The sequence below is a fragment of the Gymnogyps californianus genome, chromosome 4 (assembly GCF_018139145.2).
Source record: "Gymnogyps californianus isolate 813 chromosome 4, ASM1813914v2, whole genome shotgun sequence".
Taxonomy (NCBI): Eukaryota; Metazoa; Chordata; class Aves; order Accipitriformes; family Cathartidae; genus Gymnogyps; species Gymnogyps californianus.
This window is the reverse complement of record NC_059474.1, coordinates 4,462,171-4,479,001: the sequence shown is the minus strand read 5'-3', so window position 1 is coordinate 4,479,001 and position 16,831 is coordinate 4,462,171. Positions and strand designations below refer to the sequence as shown.

Sequence of the window (16,831 nt, the reverse complement as noted above, 5' to 3'; positions counted from 1 at the left end):
CTTGTTCATCCTAGCTTTTAATAATTGATTTCATAAATTCCTCTCAATTCTCTCTACTTCCTGCACCTTGAAAGTCTGAAAAGTGTTTACTGCCACTAAAGTTATGTCGTTGATAAAAAGAGTGAACTGTTTTGCATCAAGAAGGCTATCCCAACATAATACGAATGACTTCTCTACAGCAGGAGTTTGTTGGCATGGTTATGCCTGCATCCCCAGGTGGGACTTGCCAGCTTTCTGAGGAACACGAGTTATTCTGGAGAAGGACACAAAATGCCAGTAAGTCATGGACACATGATGGGTTTTGGGCCATAACTGATTTGGCTACGGGGGAGATTTTTCACAGTCCTAACCAACCCTGCTATTCTGTCACTTTGTGGTGTATTCATGGTTGCACCATCATCCAGCCTCTCGTGGGCTTGATGATTCTGAGTAAATACACCAAGATCAACCAACCAACCAACCAACACGAGATGCAATGGCATCAATAGCCATCTTGGGTTAGCTACATCCATGTAAGAACAGAATCCTTTCAGTAAAAAGGAGTCTTAAAACACAAATAAAAGACCATTTAGCATTATAGTTTATTCAAAAATAATCCGTACAGATAAACTATCAACAGTAGAAGAGGGCAAAGTAGATGTATTCAAGTGTACGGATATGCTGTGGCCCCCTTTGCTCTTAAGCTAATTGGAAAACAATTACAGTTCATTCACTGGCACCTCCAGAAATGCTTGAGACGGTGTTGAGACGAACCTTTCTGGAGTGTCTAGCTTAGCATTTCTGAAGGTGGAACTAATTGATTTCCAATTAAATATGACTAACTAAAACCTTTACAATTGCTAATCATTGCACTCTACACATGCTTCCTCCAAGACTTCCCAAGACATTTTGAGAGATATAAATTAGCAAGAGTTAATTGAAAACCAAGGTTTAAATTTCCACTTTCCCTATAAACCAGGAGTTCCAACAACCCGGTAACTTGACTGTAACACACCAGTCTTTGCTTAACCAGGATGCTACATGATCTTCAGCAATGTGTTGATCAATCACAAAAGGATAGTTTTTACTTGTTGTCATTCTTCCGTTATACCTGGACATTCACAACCAGTAACACTATCTAGAGCTGTGACAGCACATCCAGAAATCCACAGGTCATTTCACAGCTACTTAAGAGAGTCAGGAACTCTTTAGCTTGTTCAAGTAGTCTCTCAGTCATGAATGGAGGAGAGAGACACTTCATGTTACCATTGATATATTTTCCTAAAAATTGACATTTCCGCACTGCATCGACAATTCTGGACATAGGTCTTTATAGAGCTGTACCTGACTACCTGCTATTGAATGTGGCTGATGACGAGAATGGAGTGACTGTAATGAGAGAGAAAAGTGTTTGTCACATTGTCAAAAACAATAAGATGATTTACATAAGAATATCTATTATTTAAAGGTAGTTTAAATCCAACGTGTCTCTTCTGCACTGCAATAATTTAACGGTAGTTAGTTATCATTACTACTTTGACATCTTGAATCGCCAGAAGTACTTTGGTCAAAAGCTTGGGTAATATAGTGCATTTTTATATTTACTGAAAGAGACATGTTATATAGGTGATGGACTTCTTATCAGCCGAAACCCTAAATTCTATATAGAAGGGGCAGCCGGCCAAATGCCAGGGATGGCCGAGATATAAATACTAGAGAAATAACAGATTGAATTTGCTTTACTTGAAGTCATGTCTTTTTCTTCCCTTTTCTGTTTTTAAATGTTTCTTTTATACAAAATGCCATGGTTCAGCGCACTTGAAAATTAAAGACTACCATGTAAGATCAAGGTTTGAGTCTGTCCATTCATGAAAGGAAATTAAAATCACCACTAAAAGTCTCACTTTTTATTATACTGATAGAAACCACTCAGAAAATACCAGAAGGAAGAAATATACTCAGCATTTAATATACTGTTTTGTCTTTTCGTATTTGTCGGTTAATGTATTAAAACATGTATATATGCACAGTTAGACATTAGTGGCCAGATTCTGATCTTATTCACTTTGTCCTAACCCCTGGCTTGGAAACTCAGGCAGGTTAAATATCTAGGTACAAACAGTAATGCCATGCAATACAAGGAATTAGTAAGAATGAAATGATTCTGAGGCTAGTTAAATGATATGTGACATTAGTCTGAACACAATATTAAAAATGTGTAGACGAAATAGATTGAAAAATGTTTTCCTTTTTCAACCTGAACAATTTTGACAATCACTGCAGGGTGTTGCCAGTGAATTACACTTGTCAGGACTCCAAGAAATAGCTTCCCAGCTAAACTTTCTAAAACTTTACTCATGTTGTTCTTCTGTAACCTACTTTACATTGATTTAATCAATCTCCCTTAAACACATATAAACTTAGTTTGCGCTTCTTAAAATGTTTTATAATAGCACATTTAATAAAGCTAATTTAAATCTGCTAATTTATAGAGATTTGCCAGAGGCTTTGAAACTTCAGAAGATGTGTAAACTTAACAGTTTGGCTGTGATAACAGCTCAGACAGTGGAAATTAAGCCCTCTGCATTACAATCACGTTCAAAGTGGATTCCTAGTTTTATTGCAAAAAAAGTAAATTTCAAAAATACAGAAGAGAAACAAATGTACAAAAGATATTTCAGGGCTAAGACATATATTAACCCAAGTTTGTCTTTTCAGATCCACGTGCCACAGTTCTTGAATTTGGTAACTACTCTGCCTCAACATCACAGCCTGAAACATACGTTGAGGTCTCTCATTTTAAGACTACCTGGATTCTTTTTTACAAACAAATTTTGGACAAATAAGAGCAGAGCCTCTCATGCAATAGACCTCTGACAGAGTTTCGAGATAGTGTGCTTAGGGCCATTAATTCTGGGTTCCTAATTCTGGTTGTCAGTCTTCCAGCTGATGCTATATAGGTTTGCTAGTGTCTGCTCTAATTTCTACCTCTGGAAACCAAATGATAATAGATTATGTGCCAGTGTGGGAATAGGCAGATCGGTTAGGATCCAAGCTGTATCCCAGGTGACAGCAAGAAGCAACAGTGAAAAAAAGTATTCAGCTCTTCCCAGTGATGTATCAAGGAGTTTCATCTCTACTAGAGGAATTCTTCACTTTATACATAGCATTTAGATGGTAAGTGATCATTATCATCATCTGATTTGCAGAAAATGTCAGCTTTCCTTGAAGATATAGTTGAAATTTTTAGGGCTACTGTTGCAGATCTCTCCCCAAATTGTTATATGGGAGAAGGCATTAAGACCTCCCCCATGAAGACTTGTAGGGCTGCAGTCTTCTAAGGGATACAACCTTATTGCTTTGAAGCTTTTTGCAGTATCTGTATAGTTCAAGTCATCTTTTAAATTTTTTTTCCTGCTAATTGCATCAAAATACAAGGTTTTTTTAGTCTCTTCTGCTTCAATGCTCTTTTCCTTGGTTCTGTCATTGCTTTCCTTCCTGCTTTTGTGTACTGAGAAACAGAATTAAGGTGTACTGCAACCAGTGGACACTTGCATAAACAGCCTGCTTTGAATAAAACAGCATGATCTTGGTAGAGGAAAAGCACATTCAGCTTTCCTGCCCAAATGCTAAAACATATAAGAGGTTCATATAGTATTAAAGCATCACATTTTTGCTTTGAGACCACTGAAATGCAAGGGCTGTGACTAGCAGAAAAATGTAAATAAACTGAATAGGGAGCATAAAAGCACATTGATCCCCAGGTTCTCAAACCGCAGTCAAAGTGGTTTATATTCGTAATTTATTTAAGACTTCTTTTGGCAAATACATTTGTAATGAATCTCTTTCACACCTTTTTCTGCACGAGAGCTTAAGTTTTCCAGGACTTCTGTAAAACAACTTTTACTGCATCAAATTACTGCATTCCTTGATCTCTCCCAGCACACACTCACAGCAGCCAGCCACACTCAAACACAACGAACAGCTCTAGGATTTCGCAGCTCTGCAACAGATACTTCAAAAAGAAGATTTTTAAAAAATTAATATGGTTGTGAAAAAGAAAGCAAATGTAACGGTTTTGCCCTGCCTCCAGCATTTCACAACCTATGTTGACTTCAAATTTGCACAATCTCCTGCAATACTTCTATTTCCATGTGAAACTTCTTCATAGAGAATTCAGGCAGAATTGTGAGCTGTCAGCTCTGATTGCATTCACCAGCACACAGGCTTTAGACTCTATTTCATAATAGGAAAAGATGGCCAGCATTTTCCTGACAGAAGTATCGTATATTTTTCAGTCAGTAAAATCACAGAGAGAGCTCATTGTCGATGCATTTCCCATAGATAATGAGGACTGCAAATTATCAGGCAAGGATTTTTTTGGTACACGGAACAAAAACCAGCACAATCTGCAGAACTTATGAACTAATCAGGTTTAAAACCCCTTCTTTGCATGCTGCCGACATGGTTAGAGTAACCTATACGTTAATCTTATTCCAAAAGCACAGTAATCTTTATGCTGCAAGAATTATAGTTTTGCGTGCCGTAGCGTACACTGCAAAAAAAAAAAAAAAAAAAAAAGCAGCCTTTAGGAAAGGCATGTGCTGAATACACACAAAATATGCAGGATGGAAAAAGACCAAATGTAATTAAAGCTTATATGAAACCAGACATTCCTATTTGCAGAGCTCTGGCTGCATTTCTATGAGAAAGAATGCACAGAATTTCAAATCATGCTCTATTTAGACAATGTCAGAAGAAAAACACATTCCCCCTCCCCACACTCCCCCACCCCAAGACTCCAAAAGGCAAATCTCATCATCAGAATTAGAGAGCAAAAGCAATCCAAAGATACTGGTTTACATATTCCTTCCCAAACCAAGAAATCAAGTATCTCCCTCTCCCAGCTAATAGTTTATAAATTCAGACTTTAAACAAAAGCAAAAAAAAAAAGAATCCTAATTCTCAAGCTTCCTACTTAGCACTGCCTCGCTCTTGATGATTTGTGCGGCTGGGTGTGCGTGCCCGTTTGAGAAATGGCGAGATAGGCTTAAAGTATTTTCCATTTCATCAAAGAGCATATATTACTTTCCTGGTTCGCTCAAATGTTGGTTTTATGCCCACCCCTTTTCAATCTGCCCATGTCTGAGATGCACAGTGCAGGCGTACAATCCTGAGCAGCTTACGACACTCAGTGAACACTAGGTGCCTCTGCATGCTCTAGCAACATACTGCTCAGCTGAAGGGAAGGGATTCTTGCTGTCTCTCTCTGCTCTAAGCATCACCTAACAAGCAAAGCGAACAAAGAATGGGAAATAAAGCTACCCTTAGCCGGTCAGTGAATGAATGGTAATCTCTCTATGGAGTAAAGGTTGTGCCGGTCAATGGTCGTTGCAAATGATGGACATTAAACAGATTGACAAATCCTGTGGAGTCGTTAGTAAAGAGTTTGGAGTTTTTTTCACGCCACAGTGTTAACTGCAGAGAAAAGGACAGAGGGAGAAGGAGAAGATCAAGCTCATGTACATAGTTCTGAAACTTGCAGGTCCTAGGAGTCAGCTAAAAAGCTAGCTGGACAAGCCTTTCGCTCTTTGAGCAGAAGCGAAGTGAGACATTGTGAGCTTGCCAGCCTTGCACAAAATTGAAAGGGACTGAATTTGTAGCACAGAGGGGTCTTTTTTAGCTCTGCATATAATTAGTCCAAACACAAAGGAAGCAACTGAATGGAGGTTGTCACTCTCTGGAAAAGGGTGGGTAAGACACTTTTTAATTAAATTCTTTCATGAAGAAAGATTTTTTTTTTTTCTTTGCTGCAGCATTTAACATGAACAAAATCACTATCATTTTACCTTTGAATGTCTGTGAACTTTAATGCTGCACAGCTCCTGCATGCTGTAAAGTGAAATATTTGCCTCTGTGTTTGTTCTGTTTGCTGTTTTGCTTTGGTTTTCTGGCTTTGTTTTGTTTTGGTTTTTTTTTTCCCTTAAATAAAATATGATGTAGAATTTGAAAAGATTCAATGGACATTCTCAAGCATATTTGGAAATATTCTTGCTAATGGATTTCCTTCTTATTGGTCTCTGTTTAAACTGGCTGCTGAGGAAGCCCCCGGGGTTGATATTGTGTACGCTGGGTATCTTTTCTAAAATGCTTCCAGCCGTGAATAGTGGGTGTCCACAGCTATGTCGGTGTGAGGGCAGGCTTTTGTACTGTGAATCACTGAATCTTACAGAGATGCCTCGCAACCTGTCGGGCATGATGGGCTTGTCTCTGCGGTACAACAGCCTTTCAGAGCTGCATGATGGACAGTTCACAGGGTTAATGCAGCTCACGTGGCTCTATCTGGATCACAATCACATTTGCTCAGTGGAGGGGAATGCCTTTCAAAAATTGCGGCGAGTTAAAGAGCTCACCCTGAGTTCCAACAAAATAACCCAACTGCCCAACACCACTTTCCGACCCATGCCAAACTTGCGCAGTGTGGATTTATCATACAACAACCTACAGTCTTTGGAGCCTGACCTGTTTCACGGGCTGAGAAAACTAACAACTTTGCACATGCGGTCGAACGCCATCAAGTTCGTGCCAGTGAGAATTTTTCAGGACTGTCGCAGCCTGAAGTTTCTAGACATAGGATACAATCAGTTAAAGAGCCTGGCTCGAAACTCTTTTGCAGGCTTGTTCAAACTCACTGAGCTGCACCTTGAGCACAATGACTTGGTGAAAGTGAATTTAGCCCATTTTCCCAGGCTCATCTCCCTGCACTCCCTCTGCTTGCGAAGGAATAAAGTTACCATCGTAGTAAACACTTTGGACTGGATATGGCAACTAGAAAAAATGGATCTCTCCGGCAACGAAATCGAATACATCGAACCTCACGTTTTCGAGAGTGTACCTCACCTCAAATCCCTGCAGCTGGACTCCAACCGGCTGACCTACATCGACTCCCGAGTCCTCGACTCCTGGAAGTCCCTCACTAGCATCAGCCTTTCTGCAAACGCCTGGGATTGCAGCCGTAACGTTTGCGCCCTGGCCTCCTGGCTGAGCAACTTCAAGGGTCGCTACGACAGCAATCTGCTCTGTGCCACCCCTGAGTACGCGCAGGGCGAGGATGTTTTGGATGCGGTGTACGCTTTTCACTTGTGTGAAGACGCGGCAGACCCAACGAGTGTTAACACCCTCTCCCCGGTAACGAACAACAGCGACCAAACGTTCAGCTACGGCTCGGCCACCGCCACGTACGACGTGCAGGACAGCGAAGGGGACCGAACGACATACGCCATAACAGTGACCATGCCCGGCGAGAACTCGGAGAACGCCGTTCAGATTCACAAGGTGGTGACGGGGACCATGGCACTGATTTTTTCCTTCCTCATCGTGGTTTTAGTGTTGTACGTCTCCTGGAAGTGCTTTCCAGCCAGCTTAAGGCAACTAAGACAGTGCTTTGTAACACAGCGCAGAAAGCAGAAGCAAAAACAGACCATGCATCAAATGGCTGCCATGTCAGCCCAGGAGTATTACGTTGATTACAAACCCAACCACATTGAGGGAGCCCTGGTGATCATTAATGAGTACGGATCTTGTTCCTGTCACCAGCAGCCAGCGAGGGAATGCGAGGTGTGATTTTCCTTGGGGATTTAAACAGTGTGCAACCAAATAACAGCGTGCAGGCAGACAGTGGCACGGGGGGGGTTGCTGTGCTTTGCTGGTGGTTTCTGACACGCTCCTCTGCCGAAAATGTTAAGAGGGGCTGTCTAAAAGACTTGATATTTTAGCTTTATCGTGTCTTAAAAACCTTCAGGACAGTCAATCTTAAGATTTCATATGCTAATACTCCCTTTGAAGATCTGTCAATATTCAGGAATCTGAGAGTGTAAAAAGGTACCCACTATTGATCTTTTGTAAACTAAGAAAACTGTTTAAAATAAAAAAAAATAGCATTTACAGTTTTTACAGACTGGTGTATATTAAATGAATTGTTCCCTGTATACAAAATGCAACAGTTTAACCTCTTTTTCTCTTCATACTGAGTGTTGAAATGAAAGTCTAGGAGCAAAGAAGCCACGTAAAATAGAAAGCTTAAAATTAACCAGATGGCTTCACATTGTAATTAGTACACATTCACTTACATCATGTTACTGGAGATATGAAGCATGACACTGGAATTATATTTTTGTTAATGTGCTACCTGTAACTGGATGTCAGTACAACAAGGAGCCAGTGCACCTCAGAAAGGCTAAAGTTTGCACTGTGTCCCTGGGACAGGATTTCTGAGGATTTTTAAGTGCAGCTCACTTGTTCGTTGCTGTAAGATCCATAAAAACTGTATCATAACCCCTAAGAGTATTTTGTATCAAAACTGATCATACCGCAAAGTCTCACTAAGAAAAAAACAACAAACAACAAAACCCAGACAACTGAAACACTGCCAAAATGTGCTGATCATAATTTTCTTTAAAATAAAAAAGATAAACAAAACCTAAATTCAAGGGCTTTTACTAGCATTTCCCCCTTTTATGCTTGTTTTGAGATATGCTAAGAGCAAAGAAACCCTTGCTTTGTGCACTGTGGTGCCATGGTGAATGGAGAAGAGCAAAAGCTATTCGGTTCTCAGTGGTGAAACCTGTGTGTCTTTCAAGAGTAAAACCTTGGCTGTAGCACTGTCAGAGTAAGACAGAGAGTTATTAGAGCATACTTCTGGGTCTGATAGTAAACTGCGAGCAAAGCCTATCTCGTGTCCCTCACTTTCACCACCAGCCTTCACTAACAAAACAACTCTAAAATCTCTGCTGAGGCTGAAAGTATACGAACCCTCCTTACTAATGACTGATAAATGGAATTGATGGATATAAGCAGTGATTTAATAATGTAGAATCACACAGCTGTTTTATTTGACTGCCCTTAAATAAAGGCTTCCTTTCCTTGTATTTCGGATTTTTCATTCCAGTATGTGAACAATCTACTGATTGATCTTTTCAATAACTCCTCTCATACTAATGAAGATGAGGTAGTTTTATAACATCAGGCAGAGCATCTTGAAATTTTCTTCATACAGCATGACATGCTAATAAAATGTTACGGATAATGAATTGGGGAACATTTCTATGCTTTGTACATATTTCTCTATCCTTAGGTTACCACCAATAGAGCAAAAATTCAGAAATCTAACATATATTTTAATTTAACACAGGTTTTTTTCTTTTTCATAGCATCGAAGTGCCACCTACTCTAAAAGGCTTCAGCAGACTTATAAAGCAGAAAATAGGCACAGAATAAACCATTTTTTCTTCCTGCACAGCAGGTTTTAGCCATTAATTTTGAATGTAAAGAGTGAATTTTATATTTTTTTCTAACTGACACTATTTTTAAGGAGTCAGAACTTATTTTCCTCTATTTGGTACATCTCATCCTGTTTAATATTAAATATGACAATAGACTTAATAAAAATTTTTATTTAGTGAGACTATAATGTCATCTGTGAAAGCAATGAGATTATGTATTGGGAAAGGACTTTTTCATACAAAATTTAATGAAAATCAACTGCTTTTTTACTAAAGGCACTGAAAATTCACCCACAGCTTTGAAACAAGCTCGCACTGTTAAAACTAGGCTTTTCTCTCTTAAAACAAATGCACATTTCTGTTTCTGTGCCTCAAACCCACAAGGGCCTGAGCCAGCCTGAAACTCCCAAGTGACCTGAGGGGTTGAGTGTCCATGTACGAACCTAACAGTGAGGGCAGAGCGTAGGTAAGGAGCCTCTTTGGGTGCCTGATCGTATTTTAAGAGAAAATACTTTATGCCATGCTAACTGAGGGCCAAGCTATATGTATTGTCCCCATTAAACCCTTCTCTGAAATCAATAAGGAATTTAACGGTGAAAAATTGGCTCTCTAACTTTGGACTATGTTGTGTGTTCCTCAAATCAACATGCAGCACTGCAGCCAGAAGGACTGATTACAGCTAGTTGCCAGGAAGCTTCCAAAACCAACCAAGATTGTTAAAATATTGTCTGCATATGGTAAAAAAAATACGTGAATTAGCTTTATTTCTGTAGTGACCCCCAGTTGCTATAAGGAAACGTATCAGTGTAGTCATGGTTTTGCCCCTGTAAATCTGATGCAAGACTGATACCGACAAACAATCATCCCGTGGTTGTATTTCTGTGTATTTTTAGCATATTTGTGGGTTGTATTTTAAACACACTAGTGATTGCACCCCTCTGGAATTATTCCTGCTGTTTATTGGTGTTAGCAACCTCAAGCTACGTTTGCAAAGACGTGAGCAATTCCGCCTTTGGAATTTATTCACCTCTGTGCTTCATGCATCTTGCATTGACAGCTCAAGTAAACTGAACAGAACCTTTTTCTTTAAAGGCGCAGTGATTTCCTAAGTGAGAGCTGATTTCGGTATTGCCTGTTGCCATTTCTCCTGAAGAGAGGTAATGACCACCAATGACTTGCCACCCTTAGCAGGATGATGGATGGATCCTCCATATAGAGGACAGCAGTTATTAAACTTCAGAAAATGATGTATTTCAAAATCTTCATGCAGAAATCTTTTCTAAGGGTATTATCTTCCAGAGACAACCTCCTAATGATCTCCAGAAGATCTCTGGAGATCTCGATACCCTCTGAATATTTACTGGTGGAAAGAGGGGTGTCACCGCTATGACTTGGCATGAAGGTACTCCACAGGGTGCCCACATCTCGTCTGAAAGTTTACATTAAAAATATGTGGATAATAAAGAAATAAAAGAGCAAGTATTTCATTTCAATCCAGCTATTGCAAATCCAGTTATTCATCCTGCACCAGGCTGCTTGCATTGGTATATATGAGAGTTACTGTATTGGTACTGCATTTATAGCAACTGCAGGGACAAATTTTCCCTAACTCTTTCTTCCAAATGTCATGTTCACCAACTGTCCAGAGATATGTCATTCCCTCTCTTTTGATGCCCTTATTCTGGCTTACGAAATGGCTCCAAAATCAAAAGGGAGAAGGAAAAAAAAAAGATGCTTTTGGGGTTAGTTGTGACAGTTTTTTGTTCAAGAGATGCTTGGGGAATATCAAAGGAAGGAAAATATTTTAAATATTCCCCTTTTAATGTTCCACTTAATAGGACTAATCTCCCTTTTATAATTAGGTAATTAGCATTATTTTCTTTAAGTGTCTTTTCACATACAAGACAGGGTGAAAGGCAAGGAAAAGAACTACCTTTTTTGAGGATGGTTAACACTACCAGCGTTAGAGATCTCTAATATGCAATCTCTTGCTGCTAACATCAATACACACTCACAGTGCACCCAGTGATGAAGGAACTGTTGCTGTGTATGCTTTGAATGTATATAAGGGATGATTTATTTTCCTTTCTGTCTTTTTTCCTTCCTTTCTGTACTACTTTAAAAAAAAAAAAAGTTATATGAAACCACAGAATCAATGCTAATGTACCACATTCTGTTTCTGGCCTGAATATATAAAATACAAAGAAATTCTGTGTTAAAGCTGCAAATTCCCTCCTTTACCATGCTGTTTGAGTACTGCACGGGGTTAGACCAAGGGGATGACCTGTTCCTCCATGTGCACAGCAATAGCTAGATGCTCTGTACCAGTCTGAAGATGCAGTCCCATGCCTGGTTCATAACTGCCCTGCATACGTGTGCCAGAGAAAGATCATTAATGATACCTAAGGATATTTTTGTATGCTTTAATATATTCTGGATGTTTTTATGGCTAAGGCATTGAGGGGCACTTGAAATGAGCCTATTTGGTCATTTTTTTTGGTTCTGATAAAAAGCCCCTCATTTGCTTTTGAGATGGACTATATTTGTTTCTTGTAGGTGTCTCATTCTGCATTAATAGCAAAAGGACACTCTGAATACCCCTCCCCTTCCCCCCAGCTTCTCCAATGGCATTCAGAATGGCAAATAAGGAGTATTCAGTTAGGAAGCTTATTTCTAGTGCTATAATAATAATAATAACAGTAATAATAATAAAAGAAATTAAGAGGAGACGAAAGATGAGAGAAGAGACTGGAGTAACGACAACTAAATCAGGTTGTTACTGGATTCCTTTGCCTTTTCTTTTTTAAAGATGGAAAATCTACAGGACTAGCACAGATGAAAAACCAAGACTGAAGGTGGGTGGAGAAAGCAGTTTTAAAAACTGTGCAAGCAGGGATGAAACAGCTTCTGGAAAGGAGGGTACAACACTAAATAGCTTCCCAGGCAAGAAAGAGAAAAGGAAAGGGGGAGGGGACAGGATGAAAGGGAAGACGAGAACTGGTGCGAAGGCAAGGGGACCACTGTGCACGCATGGAAAAAGAGATTTTTCGGTGCCTTCACCTCCCACGTGAAGACTGTGGCAAGGACAACAGCAGAGATTTAAGAAAGATAGCCAGCATCTCTCTCTCTCTCTTTTTCTCTCCTTGTCTTTTCAAACTCTCGGTCACACACACACTCTCTCATTTACAGAGGCGCAGACAGACACGCTTTCCCAAACACGCACGCACGCAACCCCGTCATTTCCTCTGCCACCTCCCTACTCCCTGCGAGCACAATGTCCCCCTCATCCATCATTTTGTTCGCTGAACTCCAGCACTGTGCCTCTTCCACTAATTTTTTTGGCTGGACTTCTTAGCTATCCTAGTAAACAGTTCACCACAGATTTTCTAGAAAATCAGACTTTTCTACCCAAAATGTCTCTTTTTTTCCCCCATCCCTTAAGAAACCCTCATCTAGAGAGATGGGTGATGTTGAGCTATAGCAGATTCTCTTGCTAATTATATCCACGCTCATTCTCCCTCATATTCAGCTTTCGTATTCACAGCTATTATGCCAAACAGATCTGAGATATTTTTGCTGTGTTCAATTTATCATTATGCACCAAGGTTATACTTTTCCTTGACCTGCTCAACCCAGTCTAATATTAACAAATTGAGCATTTATACGGGTTCCTTTCCAAGCATGAAGTTGATTAGGAATTTAGGAAATGCTGGTGATTTAAAGATTAACCTTTCATATAATTACTGACATAAACCAGAGCTATTAAGGTATTAGAAACAACTATTCAGAGTATATTCTACGTAAAAAAAAATCACATTTAGAGCCATGCGAAAGACTTTCCGTACCAGCCAATTTTTTTTTTTACAGGAGAAGAACCTGGTGAAAGGAAAGGAGTAAGAGCAGTCTACCTCTAAAGCTATGTAGAGGCAAGCAAGGCTACAAAAATATTACAGAAACCAAGCAACAATCTTCTGCTGGCAAGACACAGCCTGTAATTGGGTGGGTGGCTGTGAAGATCCGAGATGAATGCTGCAGAGCACTGTAATTTTATTGCAGTGTGTCTGCGTTAAAGTGAACATATTTGCAATGAAATCTGTATTTCCGTGAGAACAGGGCAATTGTTTTTGTTATAAAGATAACGCCACTTGTTGGCATTCAGACACAATTATTCAGCCTTAAAAGCAATTACTGTTCTTATTCGCCTTTGCTGGTGTGATAGTTGGGTGAGACAGTCAAATGTAACAGGCTGCATTGAAAGGAGTTTGAGTTCAAAGTACCCAGATTTGCATTACAAGAGAAGAAATTCAGTTTAAAATAAACACCAGCTTTTCACCTTTTCCTCCATTTCTCCTCTTCCCCAAAATCCAAACATGTGCATCTCTTATAGAAATTAGAGATAATTGGCAGTGGCTAAAGGATAATATTATGTGCGCCTGTGCTTGGCAAACAACACCTACTATTCTGCTAAGGCACTTTTTATTTTAAACCATTTTGCTGCTCTCATGTTCTTCACATCCTCACCAGACACAGTAACTACCGCCAGAAAGATGTCTTTCAACACGGGTGCTATGGGAACGTGACCAATTCGGTTCCATTTCTGAGCTAACAAAGCCTAAATCCAAGATTTCAAAGGTAATAGGTAAGTATAAAAATCTACTTCATCACTGAATTACCATTTTTAGCACAGCAGATTTCTCTGACTGACGTGGTTAGACACTAAGCCCGGTCGTTCATTTATTACAAACTTTGTTCTGGCCTTTTTCAAGCCGTACCTTTCTCCTAATAGCAAACCAGAGCACGACACCGGAGAGAGGACTAAAAATTGTATTTTCAGTAAAATCAGAGATAAAAAAAATATGCATGGACATATCAAATTGATTTAAGGGCTTATCCAATGAAGGCAATGCAGCTTATATACACCAAATCTCCCCGAAGCAGCACACCTCTGTACTCTAGTGGTTACAGTAAGGTATGAGCAACCATCCTCCCAACAGCTGGGCCACTCAAACGGAAAACAGGTTTCTGAATATGCTTTAAAATCCATCCTTCCCCTCTAATTTTTATCCCTTCTGACCCGCTCTCCCATCTTTCATTCCCAGAACCTCACAGGCAGAGTGAATCAAAAGCGAGGGCGGGGCGGGAGGGGGGAAGAGGGAAACCCTGAAAATCCCAAACTAAACTGCAGGAACAGTCCACAGCTATTGAATTCCAGAGGTTTTGATTCTTTTAACAACTGCCAGCCCTTTGAAACACATCTGCTATCAACCCTCTTTGCGAGACGAGAGGTAAAGTGAGCTCCCGGGAGTAAACCTGAATCTGTCTCTGTAGTTCAGTGCCTCTGCTGACAGTCTGGCTTGCTAAGAGAGCTTGGTAAATATTAAAGAATGTTAATAATAATGAGATAAACCACCTAGGGAGTTTTTCCCCCCTCTTTTTTTTAAACTTGGCTCCGTACTGAAGTTTATCTTGACAGAAAATTTACTTCTCTGATCCAGATTATTTCCCCAAGCAATTTTTCAACCGCAAACAGAAATTTGTGGCTGCTGCTAAAAGGTTTGCAATCCCCATGCTAAAGAGGCCACCGCATGTCAAATGTTTACCTTAATTTCATGTAAATGTCACTCCATATTGGACATTCTGTATTTCTTTACTGGCATATGCAGCTGCCTCCATCTTCACAAACCTCCCCCTTGCGCCGTAACTACCTTTACAAACAGCCCAGAACCCAATGCTACTGTCAGATCAAATTCCCAGACAACAACTGGATGTAATGAATTTATTATGTAATTGCTGTAGTCTAATAAAATGAATGTGAATCCTACGGCCTGAAAGACAAAGAAATAACAGAGACAATAAATGAGTAGAAGAAATGCATCTGACATACTCTCTATGGGGAAAAAAAACCCATAAAACAAAAAACACGGCGTGGGACAATACTCGAGCTTTCAGAAGGTGGAGGGCATTGAGCATCAACTGCAAAAAGGTGAATTACATGGGATAGAGAAAATCACTGCTAAAAAATAAGGGGGAAAATTGAAAAGGGGACAGTGCCCATAGCAGATTAAGCAGAAAGAGAATTAGGTGATAACCAACACAGGAGAAACTCATCAAGGGATAACAAAGCACTGTGGTGATATTTGATGACAAAATGAGTATATACAAACATGTATTTACAGTGGGGGAAACAGCAATCCATGAAGTCCCATGAAGCTGAACCCTGAGCTTATTCCTCTGTCCATCTTTGCTCCGTCACGATGGGCTTTTTGGTATATTTTTTAAAATTTTAACTGTTTTATTGCTGTTATGCACAGAACTGGACCCTTGGAGATTGTGCTTTTACTTTATGTGAAATATGCTAAACCAATAGTTGTTTTTTCGATGGGTGGCCCTTCTAGCCTGAAGTAAACCCTATTGTATTGGGTTTGTGTATGTATTTCTCTGATTCCAGCAACTGTTAGGGATTACATTAGGTTATTCTAGTTGATGGAATGAAGATCTTCCCAAAAAGTTCCCTTAAGTAGTTTTATGAAGTTACGCTGTGTATCTGTCACAAAAAAGGGAGTTGAAAACTTTTCTCTTTTTTCCCTGGTTATGTTTTCCCATGATGTAGAATAATCTAGCCCCAAGCTGTCATTTTTCATTAGCAAAGGAGTCAAGCTATGGCTGTTAATGATAACTCTTAATGAGGATTTGATGAATAAGTCCGGGAAAATCAAACTTGAAACAAACACTAAAATCTATCCCAGATCTATTGTTTCCAGGTAATAGAGATGTTAGCAATTGGGAAATAAAAGTTAGAGTGTTTAAAGCACTAGGGCATTTAAAACAACAAATCAGGACATCCAAATGGTGTTTATCAAGAAATTAAAAAAAAAAAAAAGGTGTAAAATGAAGTGGAGGAGCTAGTAAAAAATGAAGATTTCTAGTAAAAGTAGCTGTTGCACGAAAACCTGAATAACTAAAATACACTGCACTTCCCTATTTCAGAGTTGATTAGAGATGATCACAACGGACCGGTAAGTCTTATCCCAGGAGCTGTTAAGTTCATTTCAAGATTTATTATGGTCTGTAATACCATACCATAGGGATAAATTGACTGGTCGTCTGTGAAGTAACATCATGCTTCTGTAACAACCTGCAGTCCTGAGCTTTTGGACGACCATAATAATATTAACAAAGTGGTATACAAAAAAAGCAATTTTATATTTGGACTTTTAAAGAGCTTTTGACCGAACACCTTTAAAAGATGTTCAGTTACCCATAAATAAGACAAGCTCCATGGTCATAGAAAAGTAGCTAGGCACACAAAAATACAGTGGCTTTTTACTCAATACAGTGAAAAAATGGAGCGCAGTATGGTCCCAAGGCCAGGGCTCCTGAATCATCCTAGCTACACTCAGGAAATGTATGGCATTTTTCAATCGACATATTATTTATATCGCAAAAAGTAATGAAAATCATGACGATGTGCAAAGGGATTTCCAAAGGCTGGAGATTATATCAGCTTTGAGGGATGAAATTCTGAATTGTCAAATACAAAGCAAAAGACAACATACAAGGAAAACTGTTCA

General features: G+C 39.5%; 2 protein-coding genes across 2 annotated transcripts in view; one reads left to right on the top strand and one right to left on the bottom strand.

Annotated features, from left to right (window-relative positions):
* CTNNA2 (catenin alpha 2) overlaps positions 1 to 16,831 on the bottom strand; it is a 529,003-nt gene that overhangs the window by 163,675 nt on the left and 348,497 nt on the right. The window lies entirely within an intron of this gene.
* Positions 6,037 to 7,602, top strand: LOC127015422 (leucine-rich repeat transmembrane neuronal protein 1-like). The gene has a single exon (XM_050895308.1). It carries the CDS (start codon positions 6,037 to 6,039, stop codon positions 7,600 to 7,602), a length of 1,566 nt encoding a protein of 521 aa, XP_050751265.1.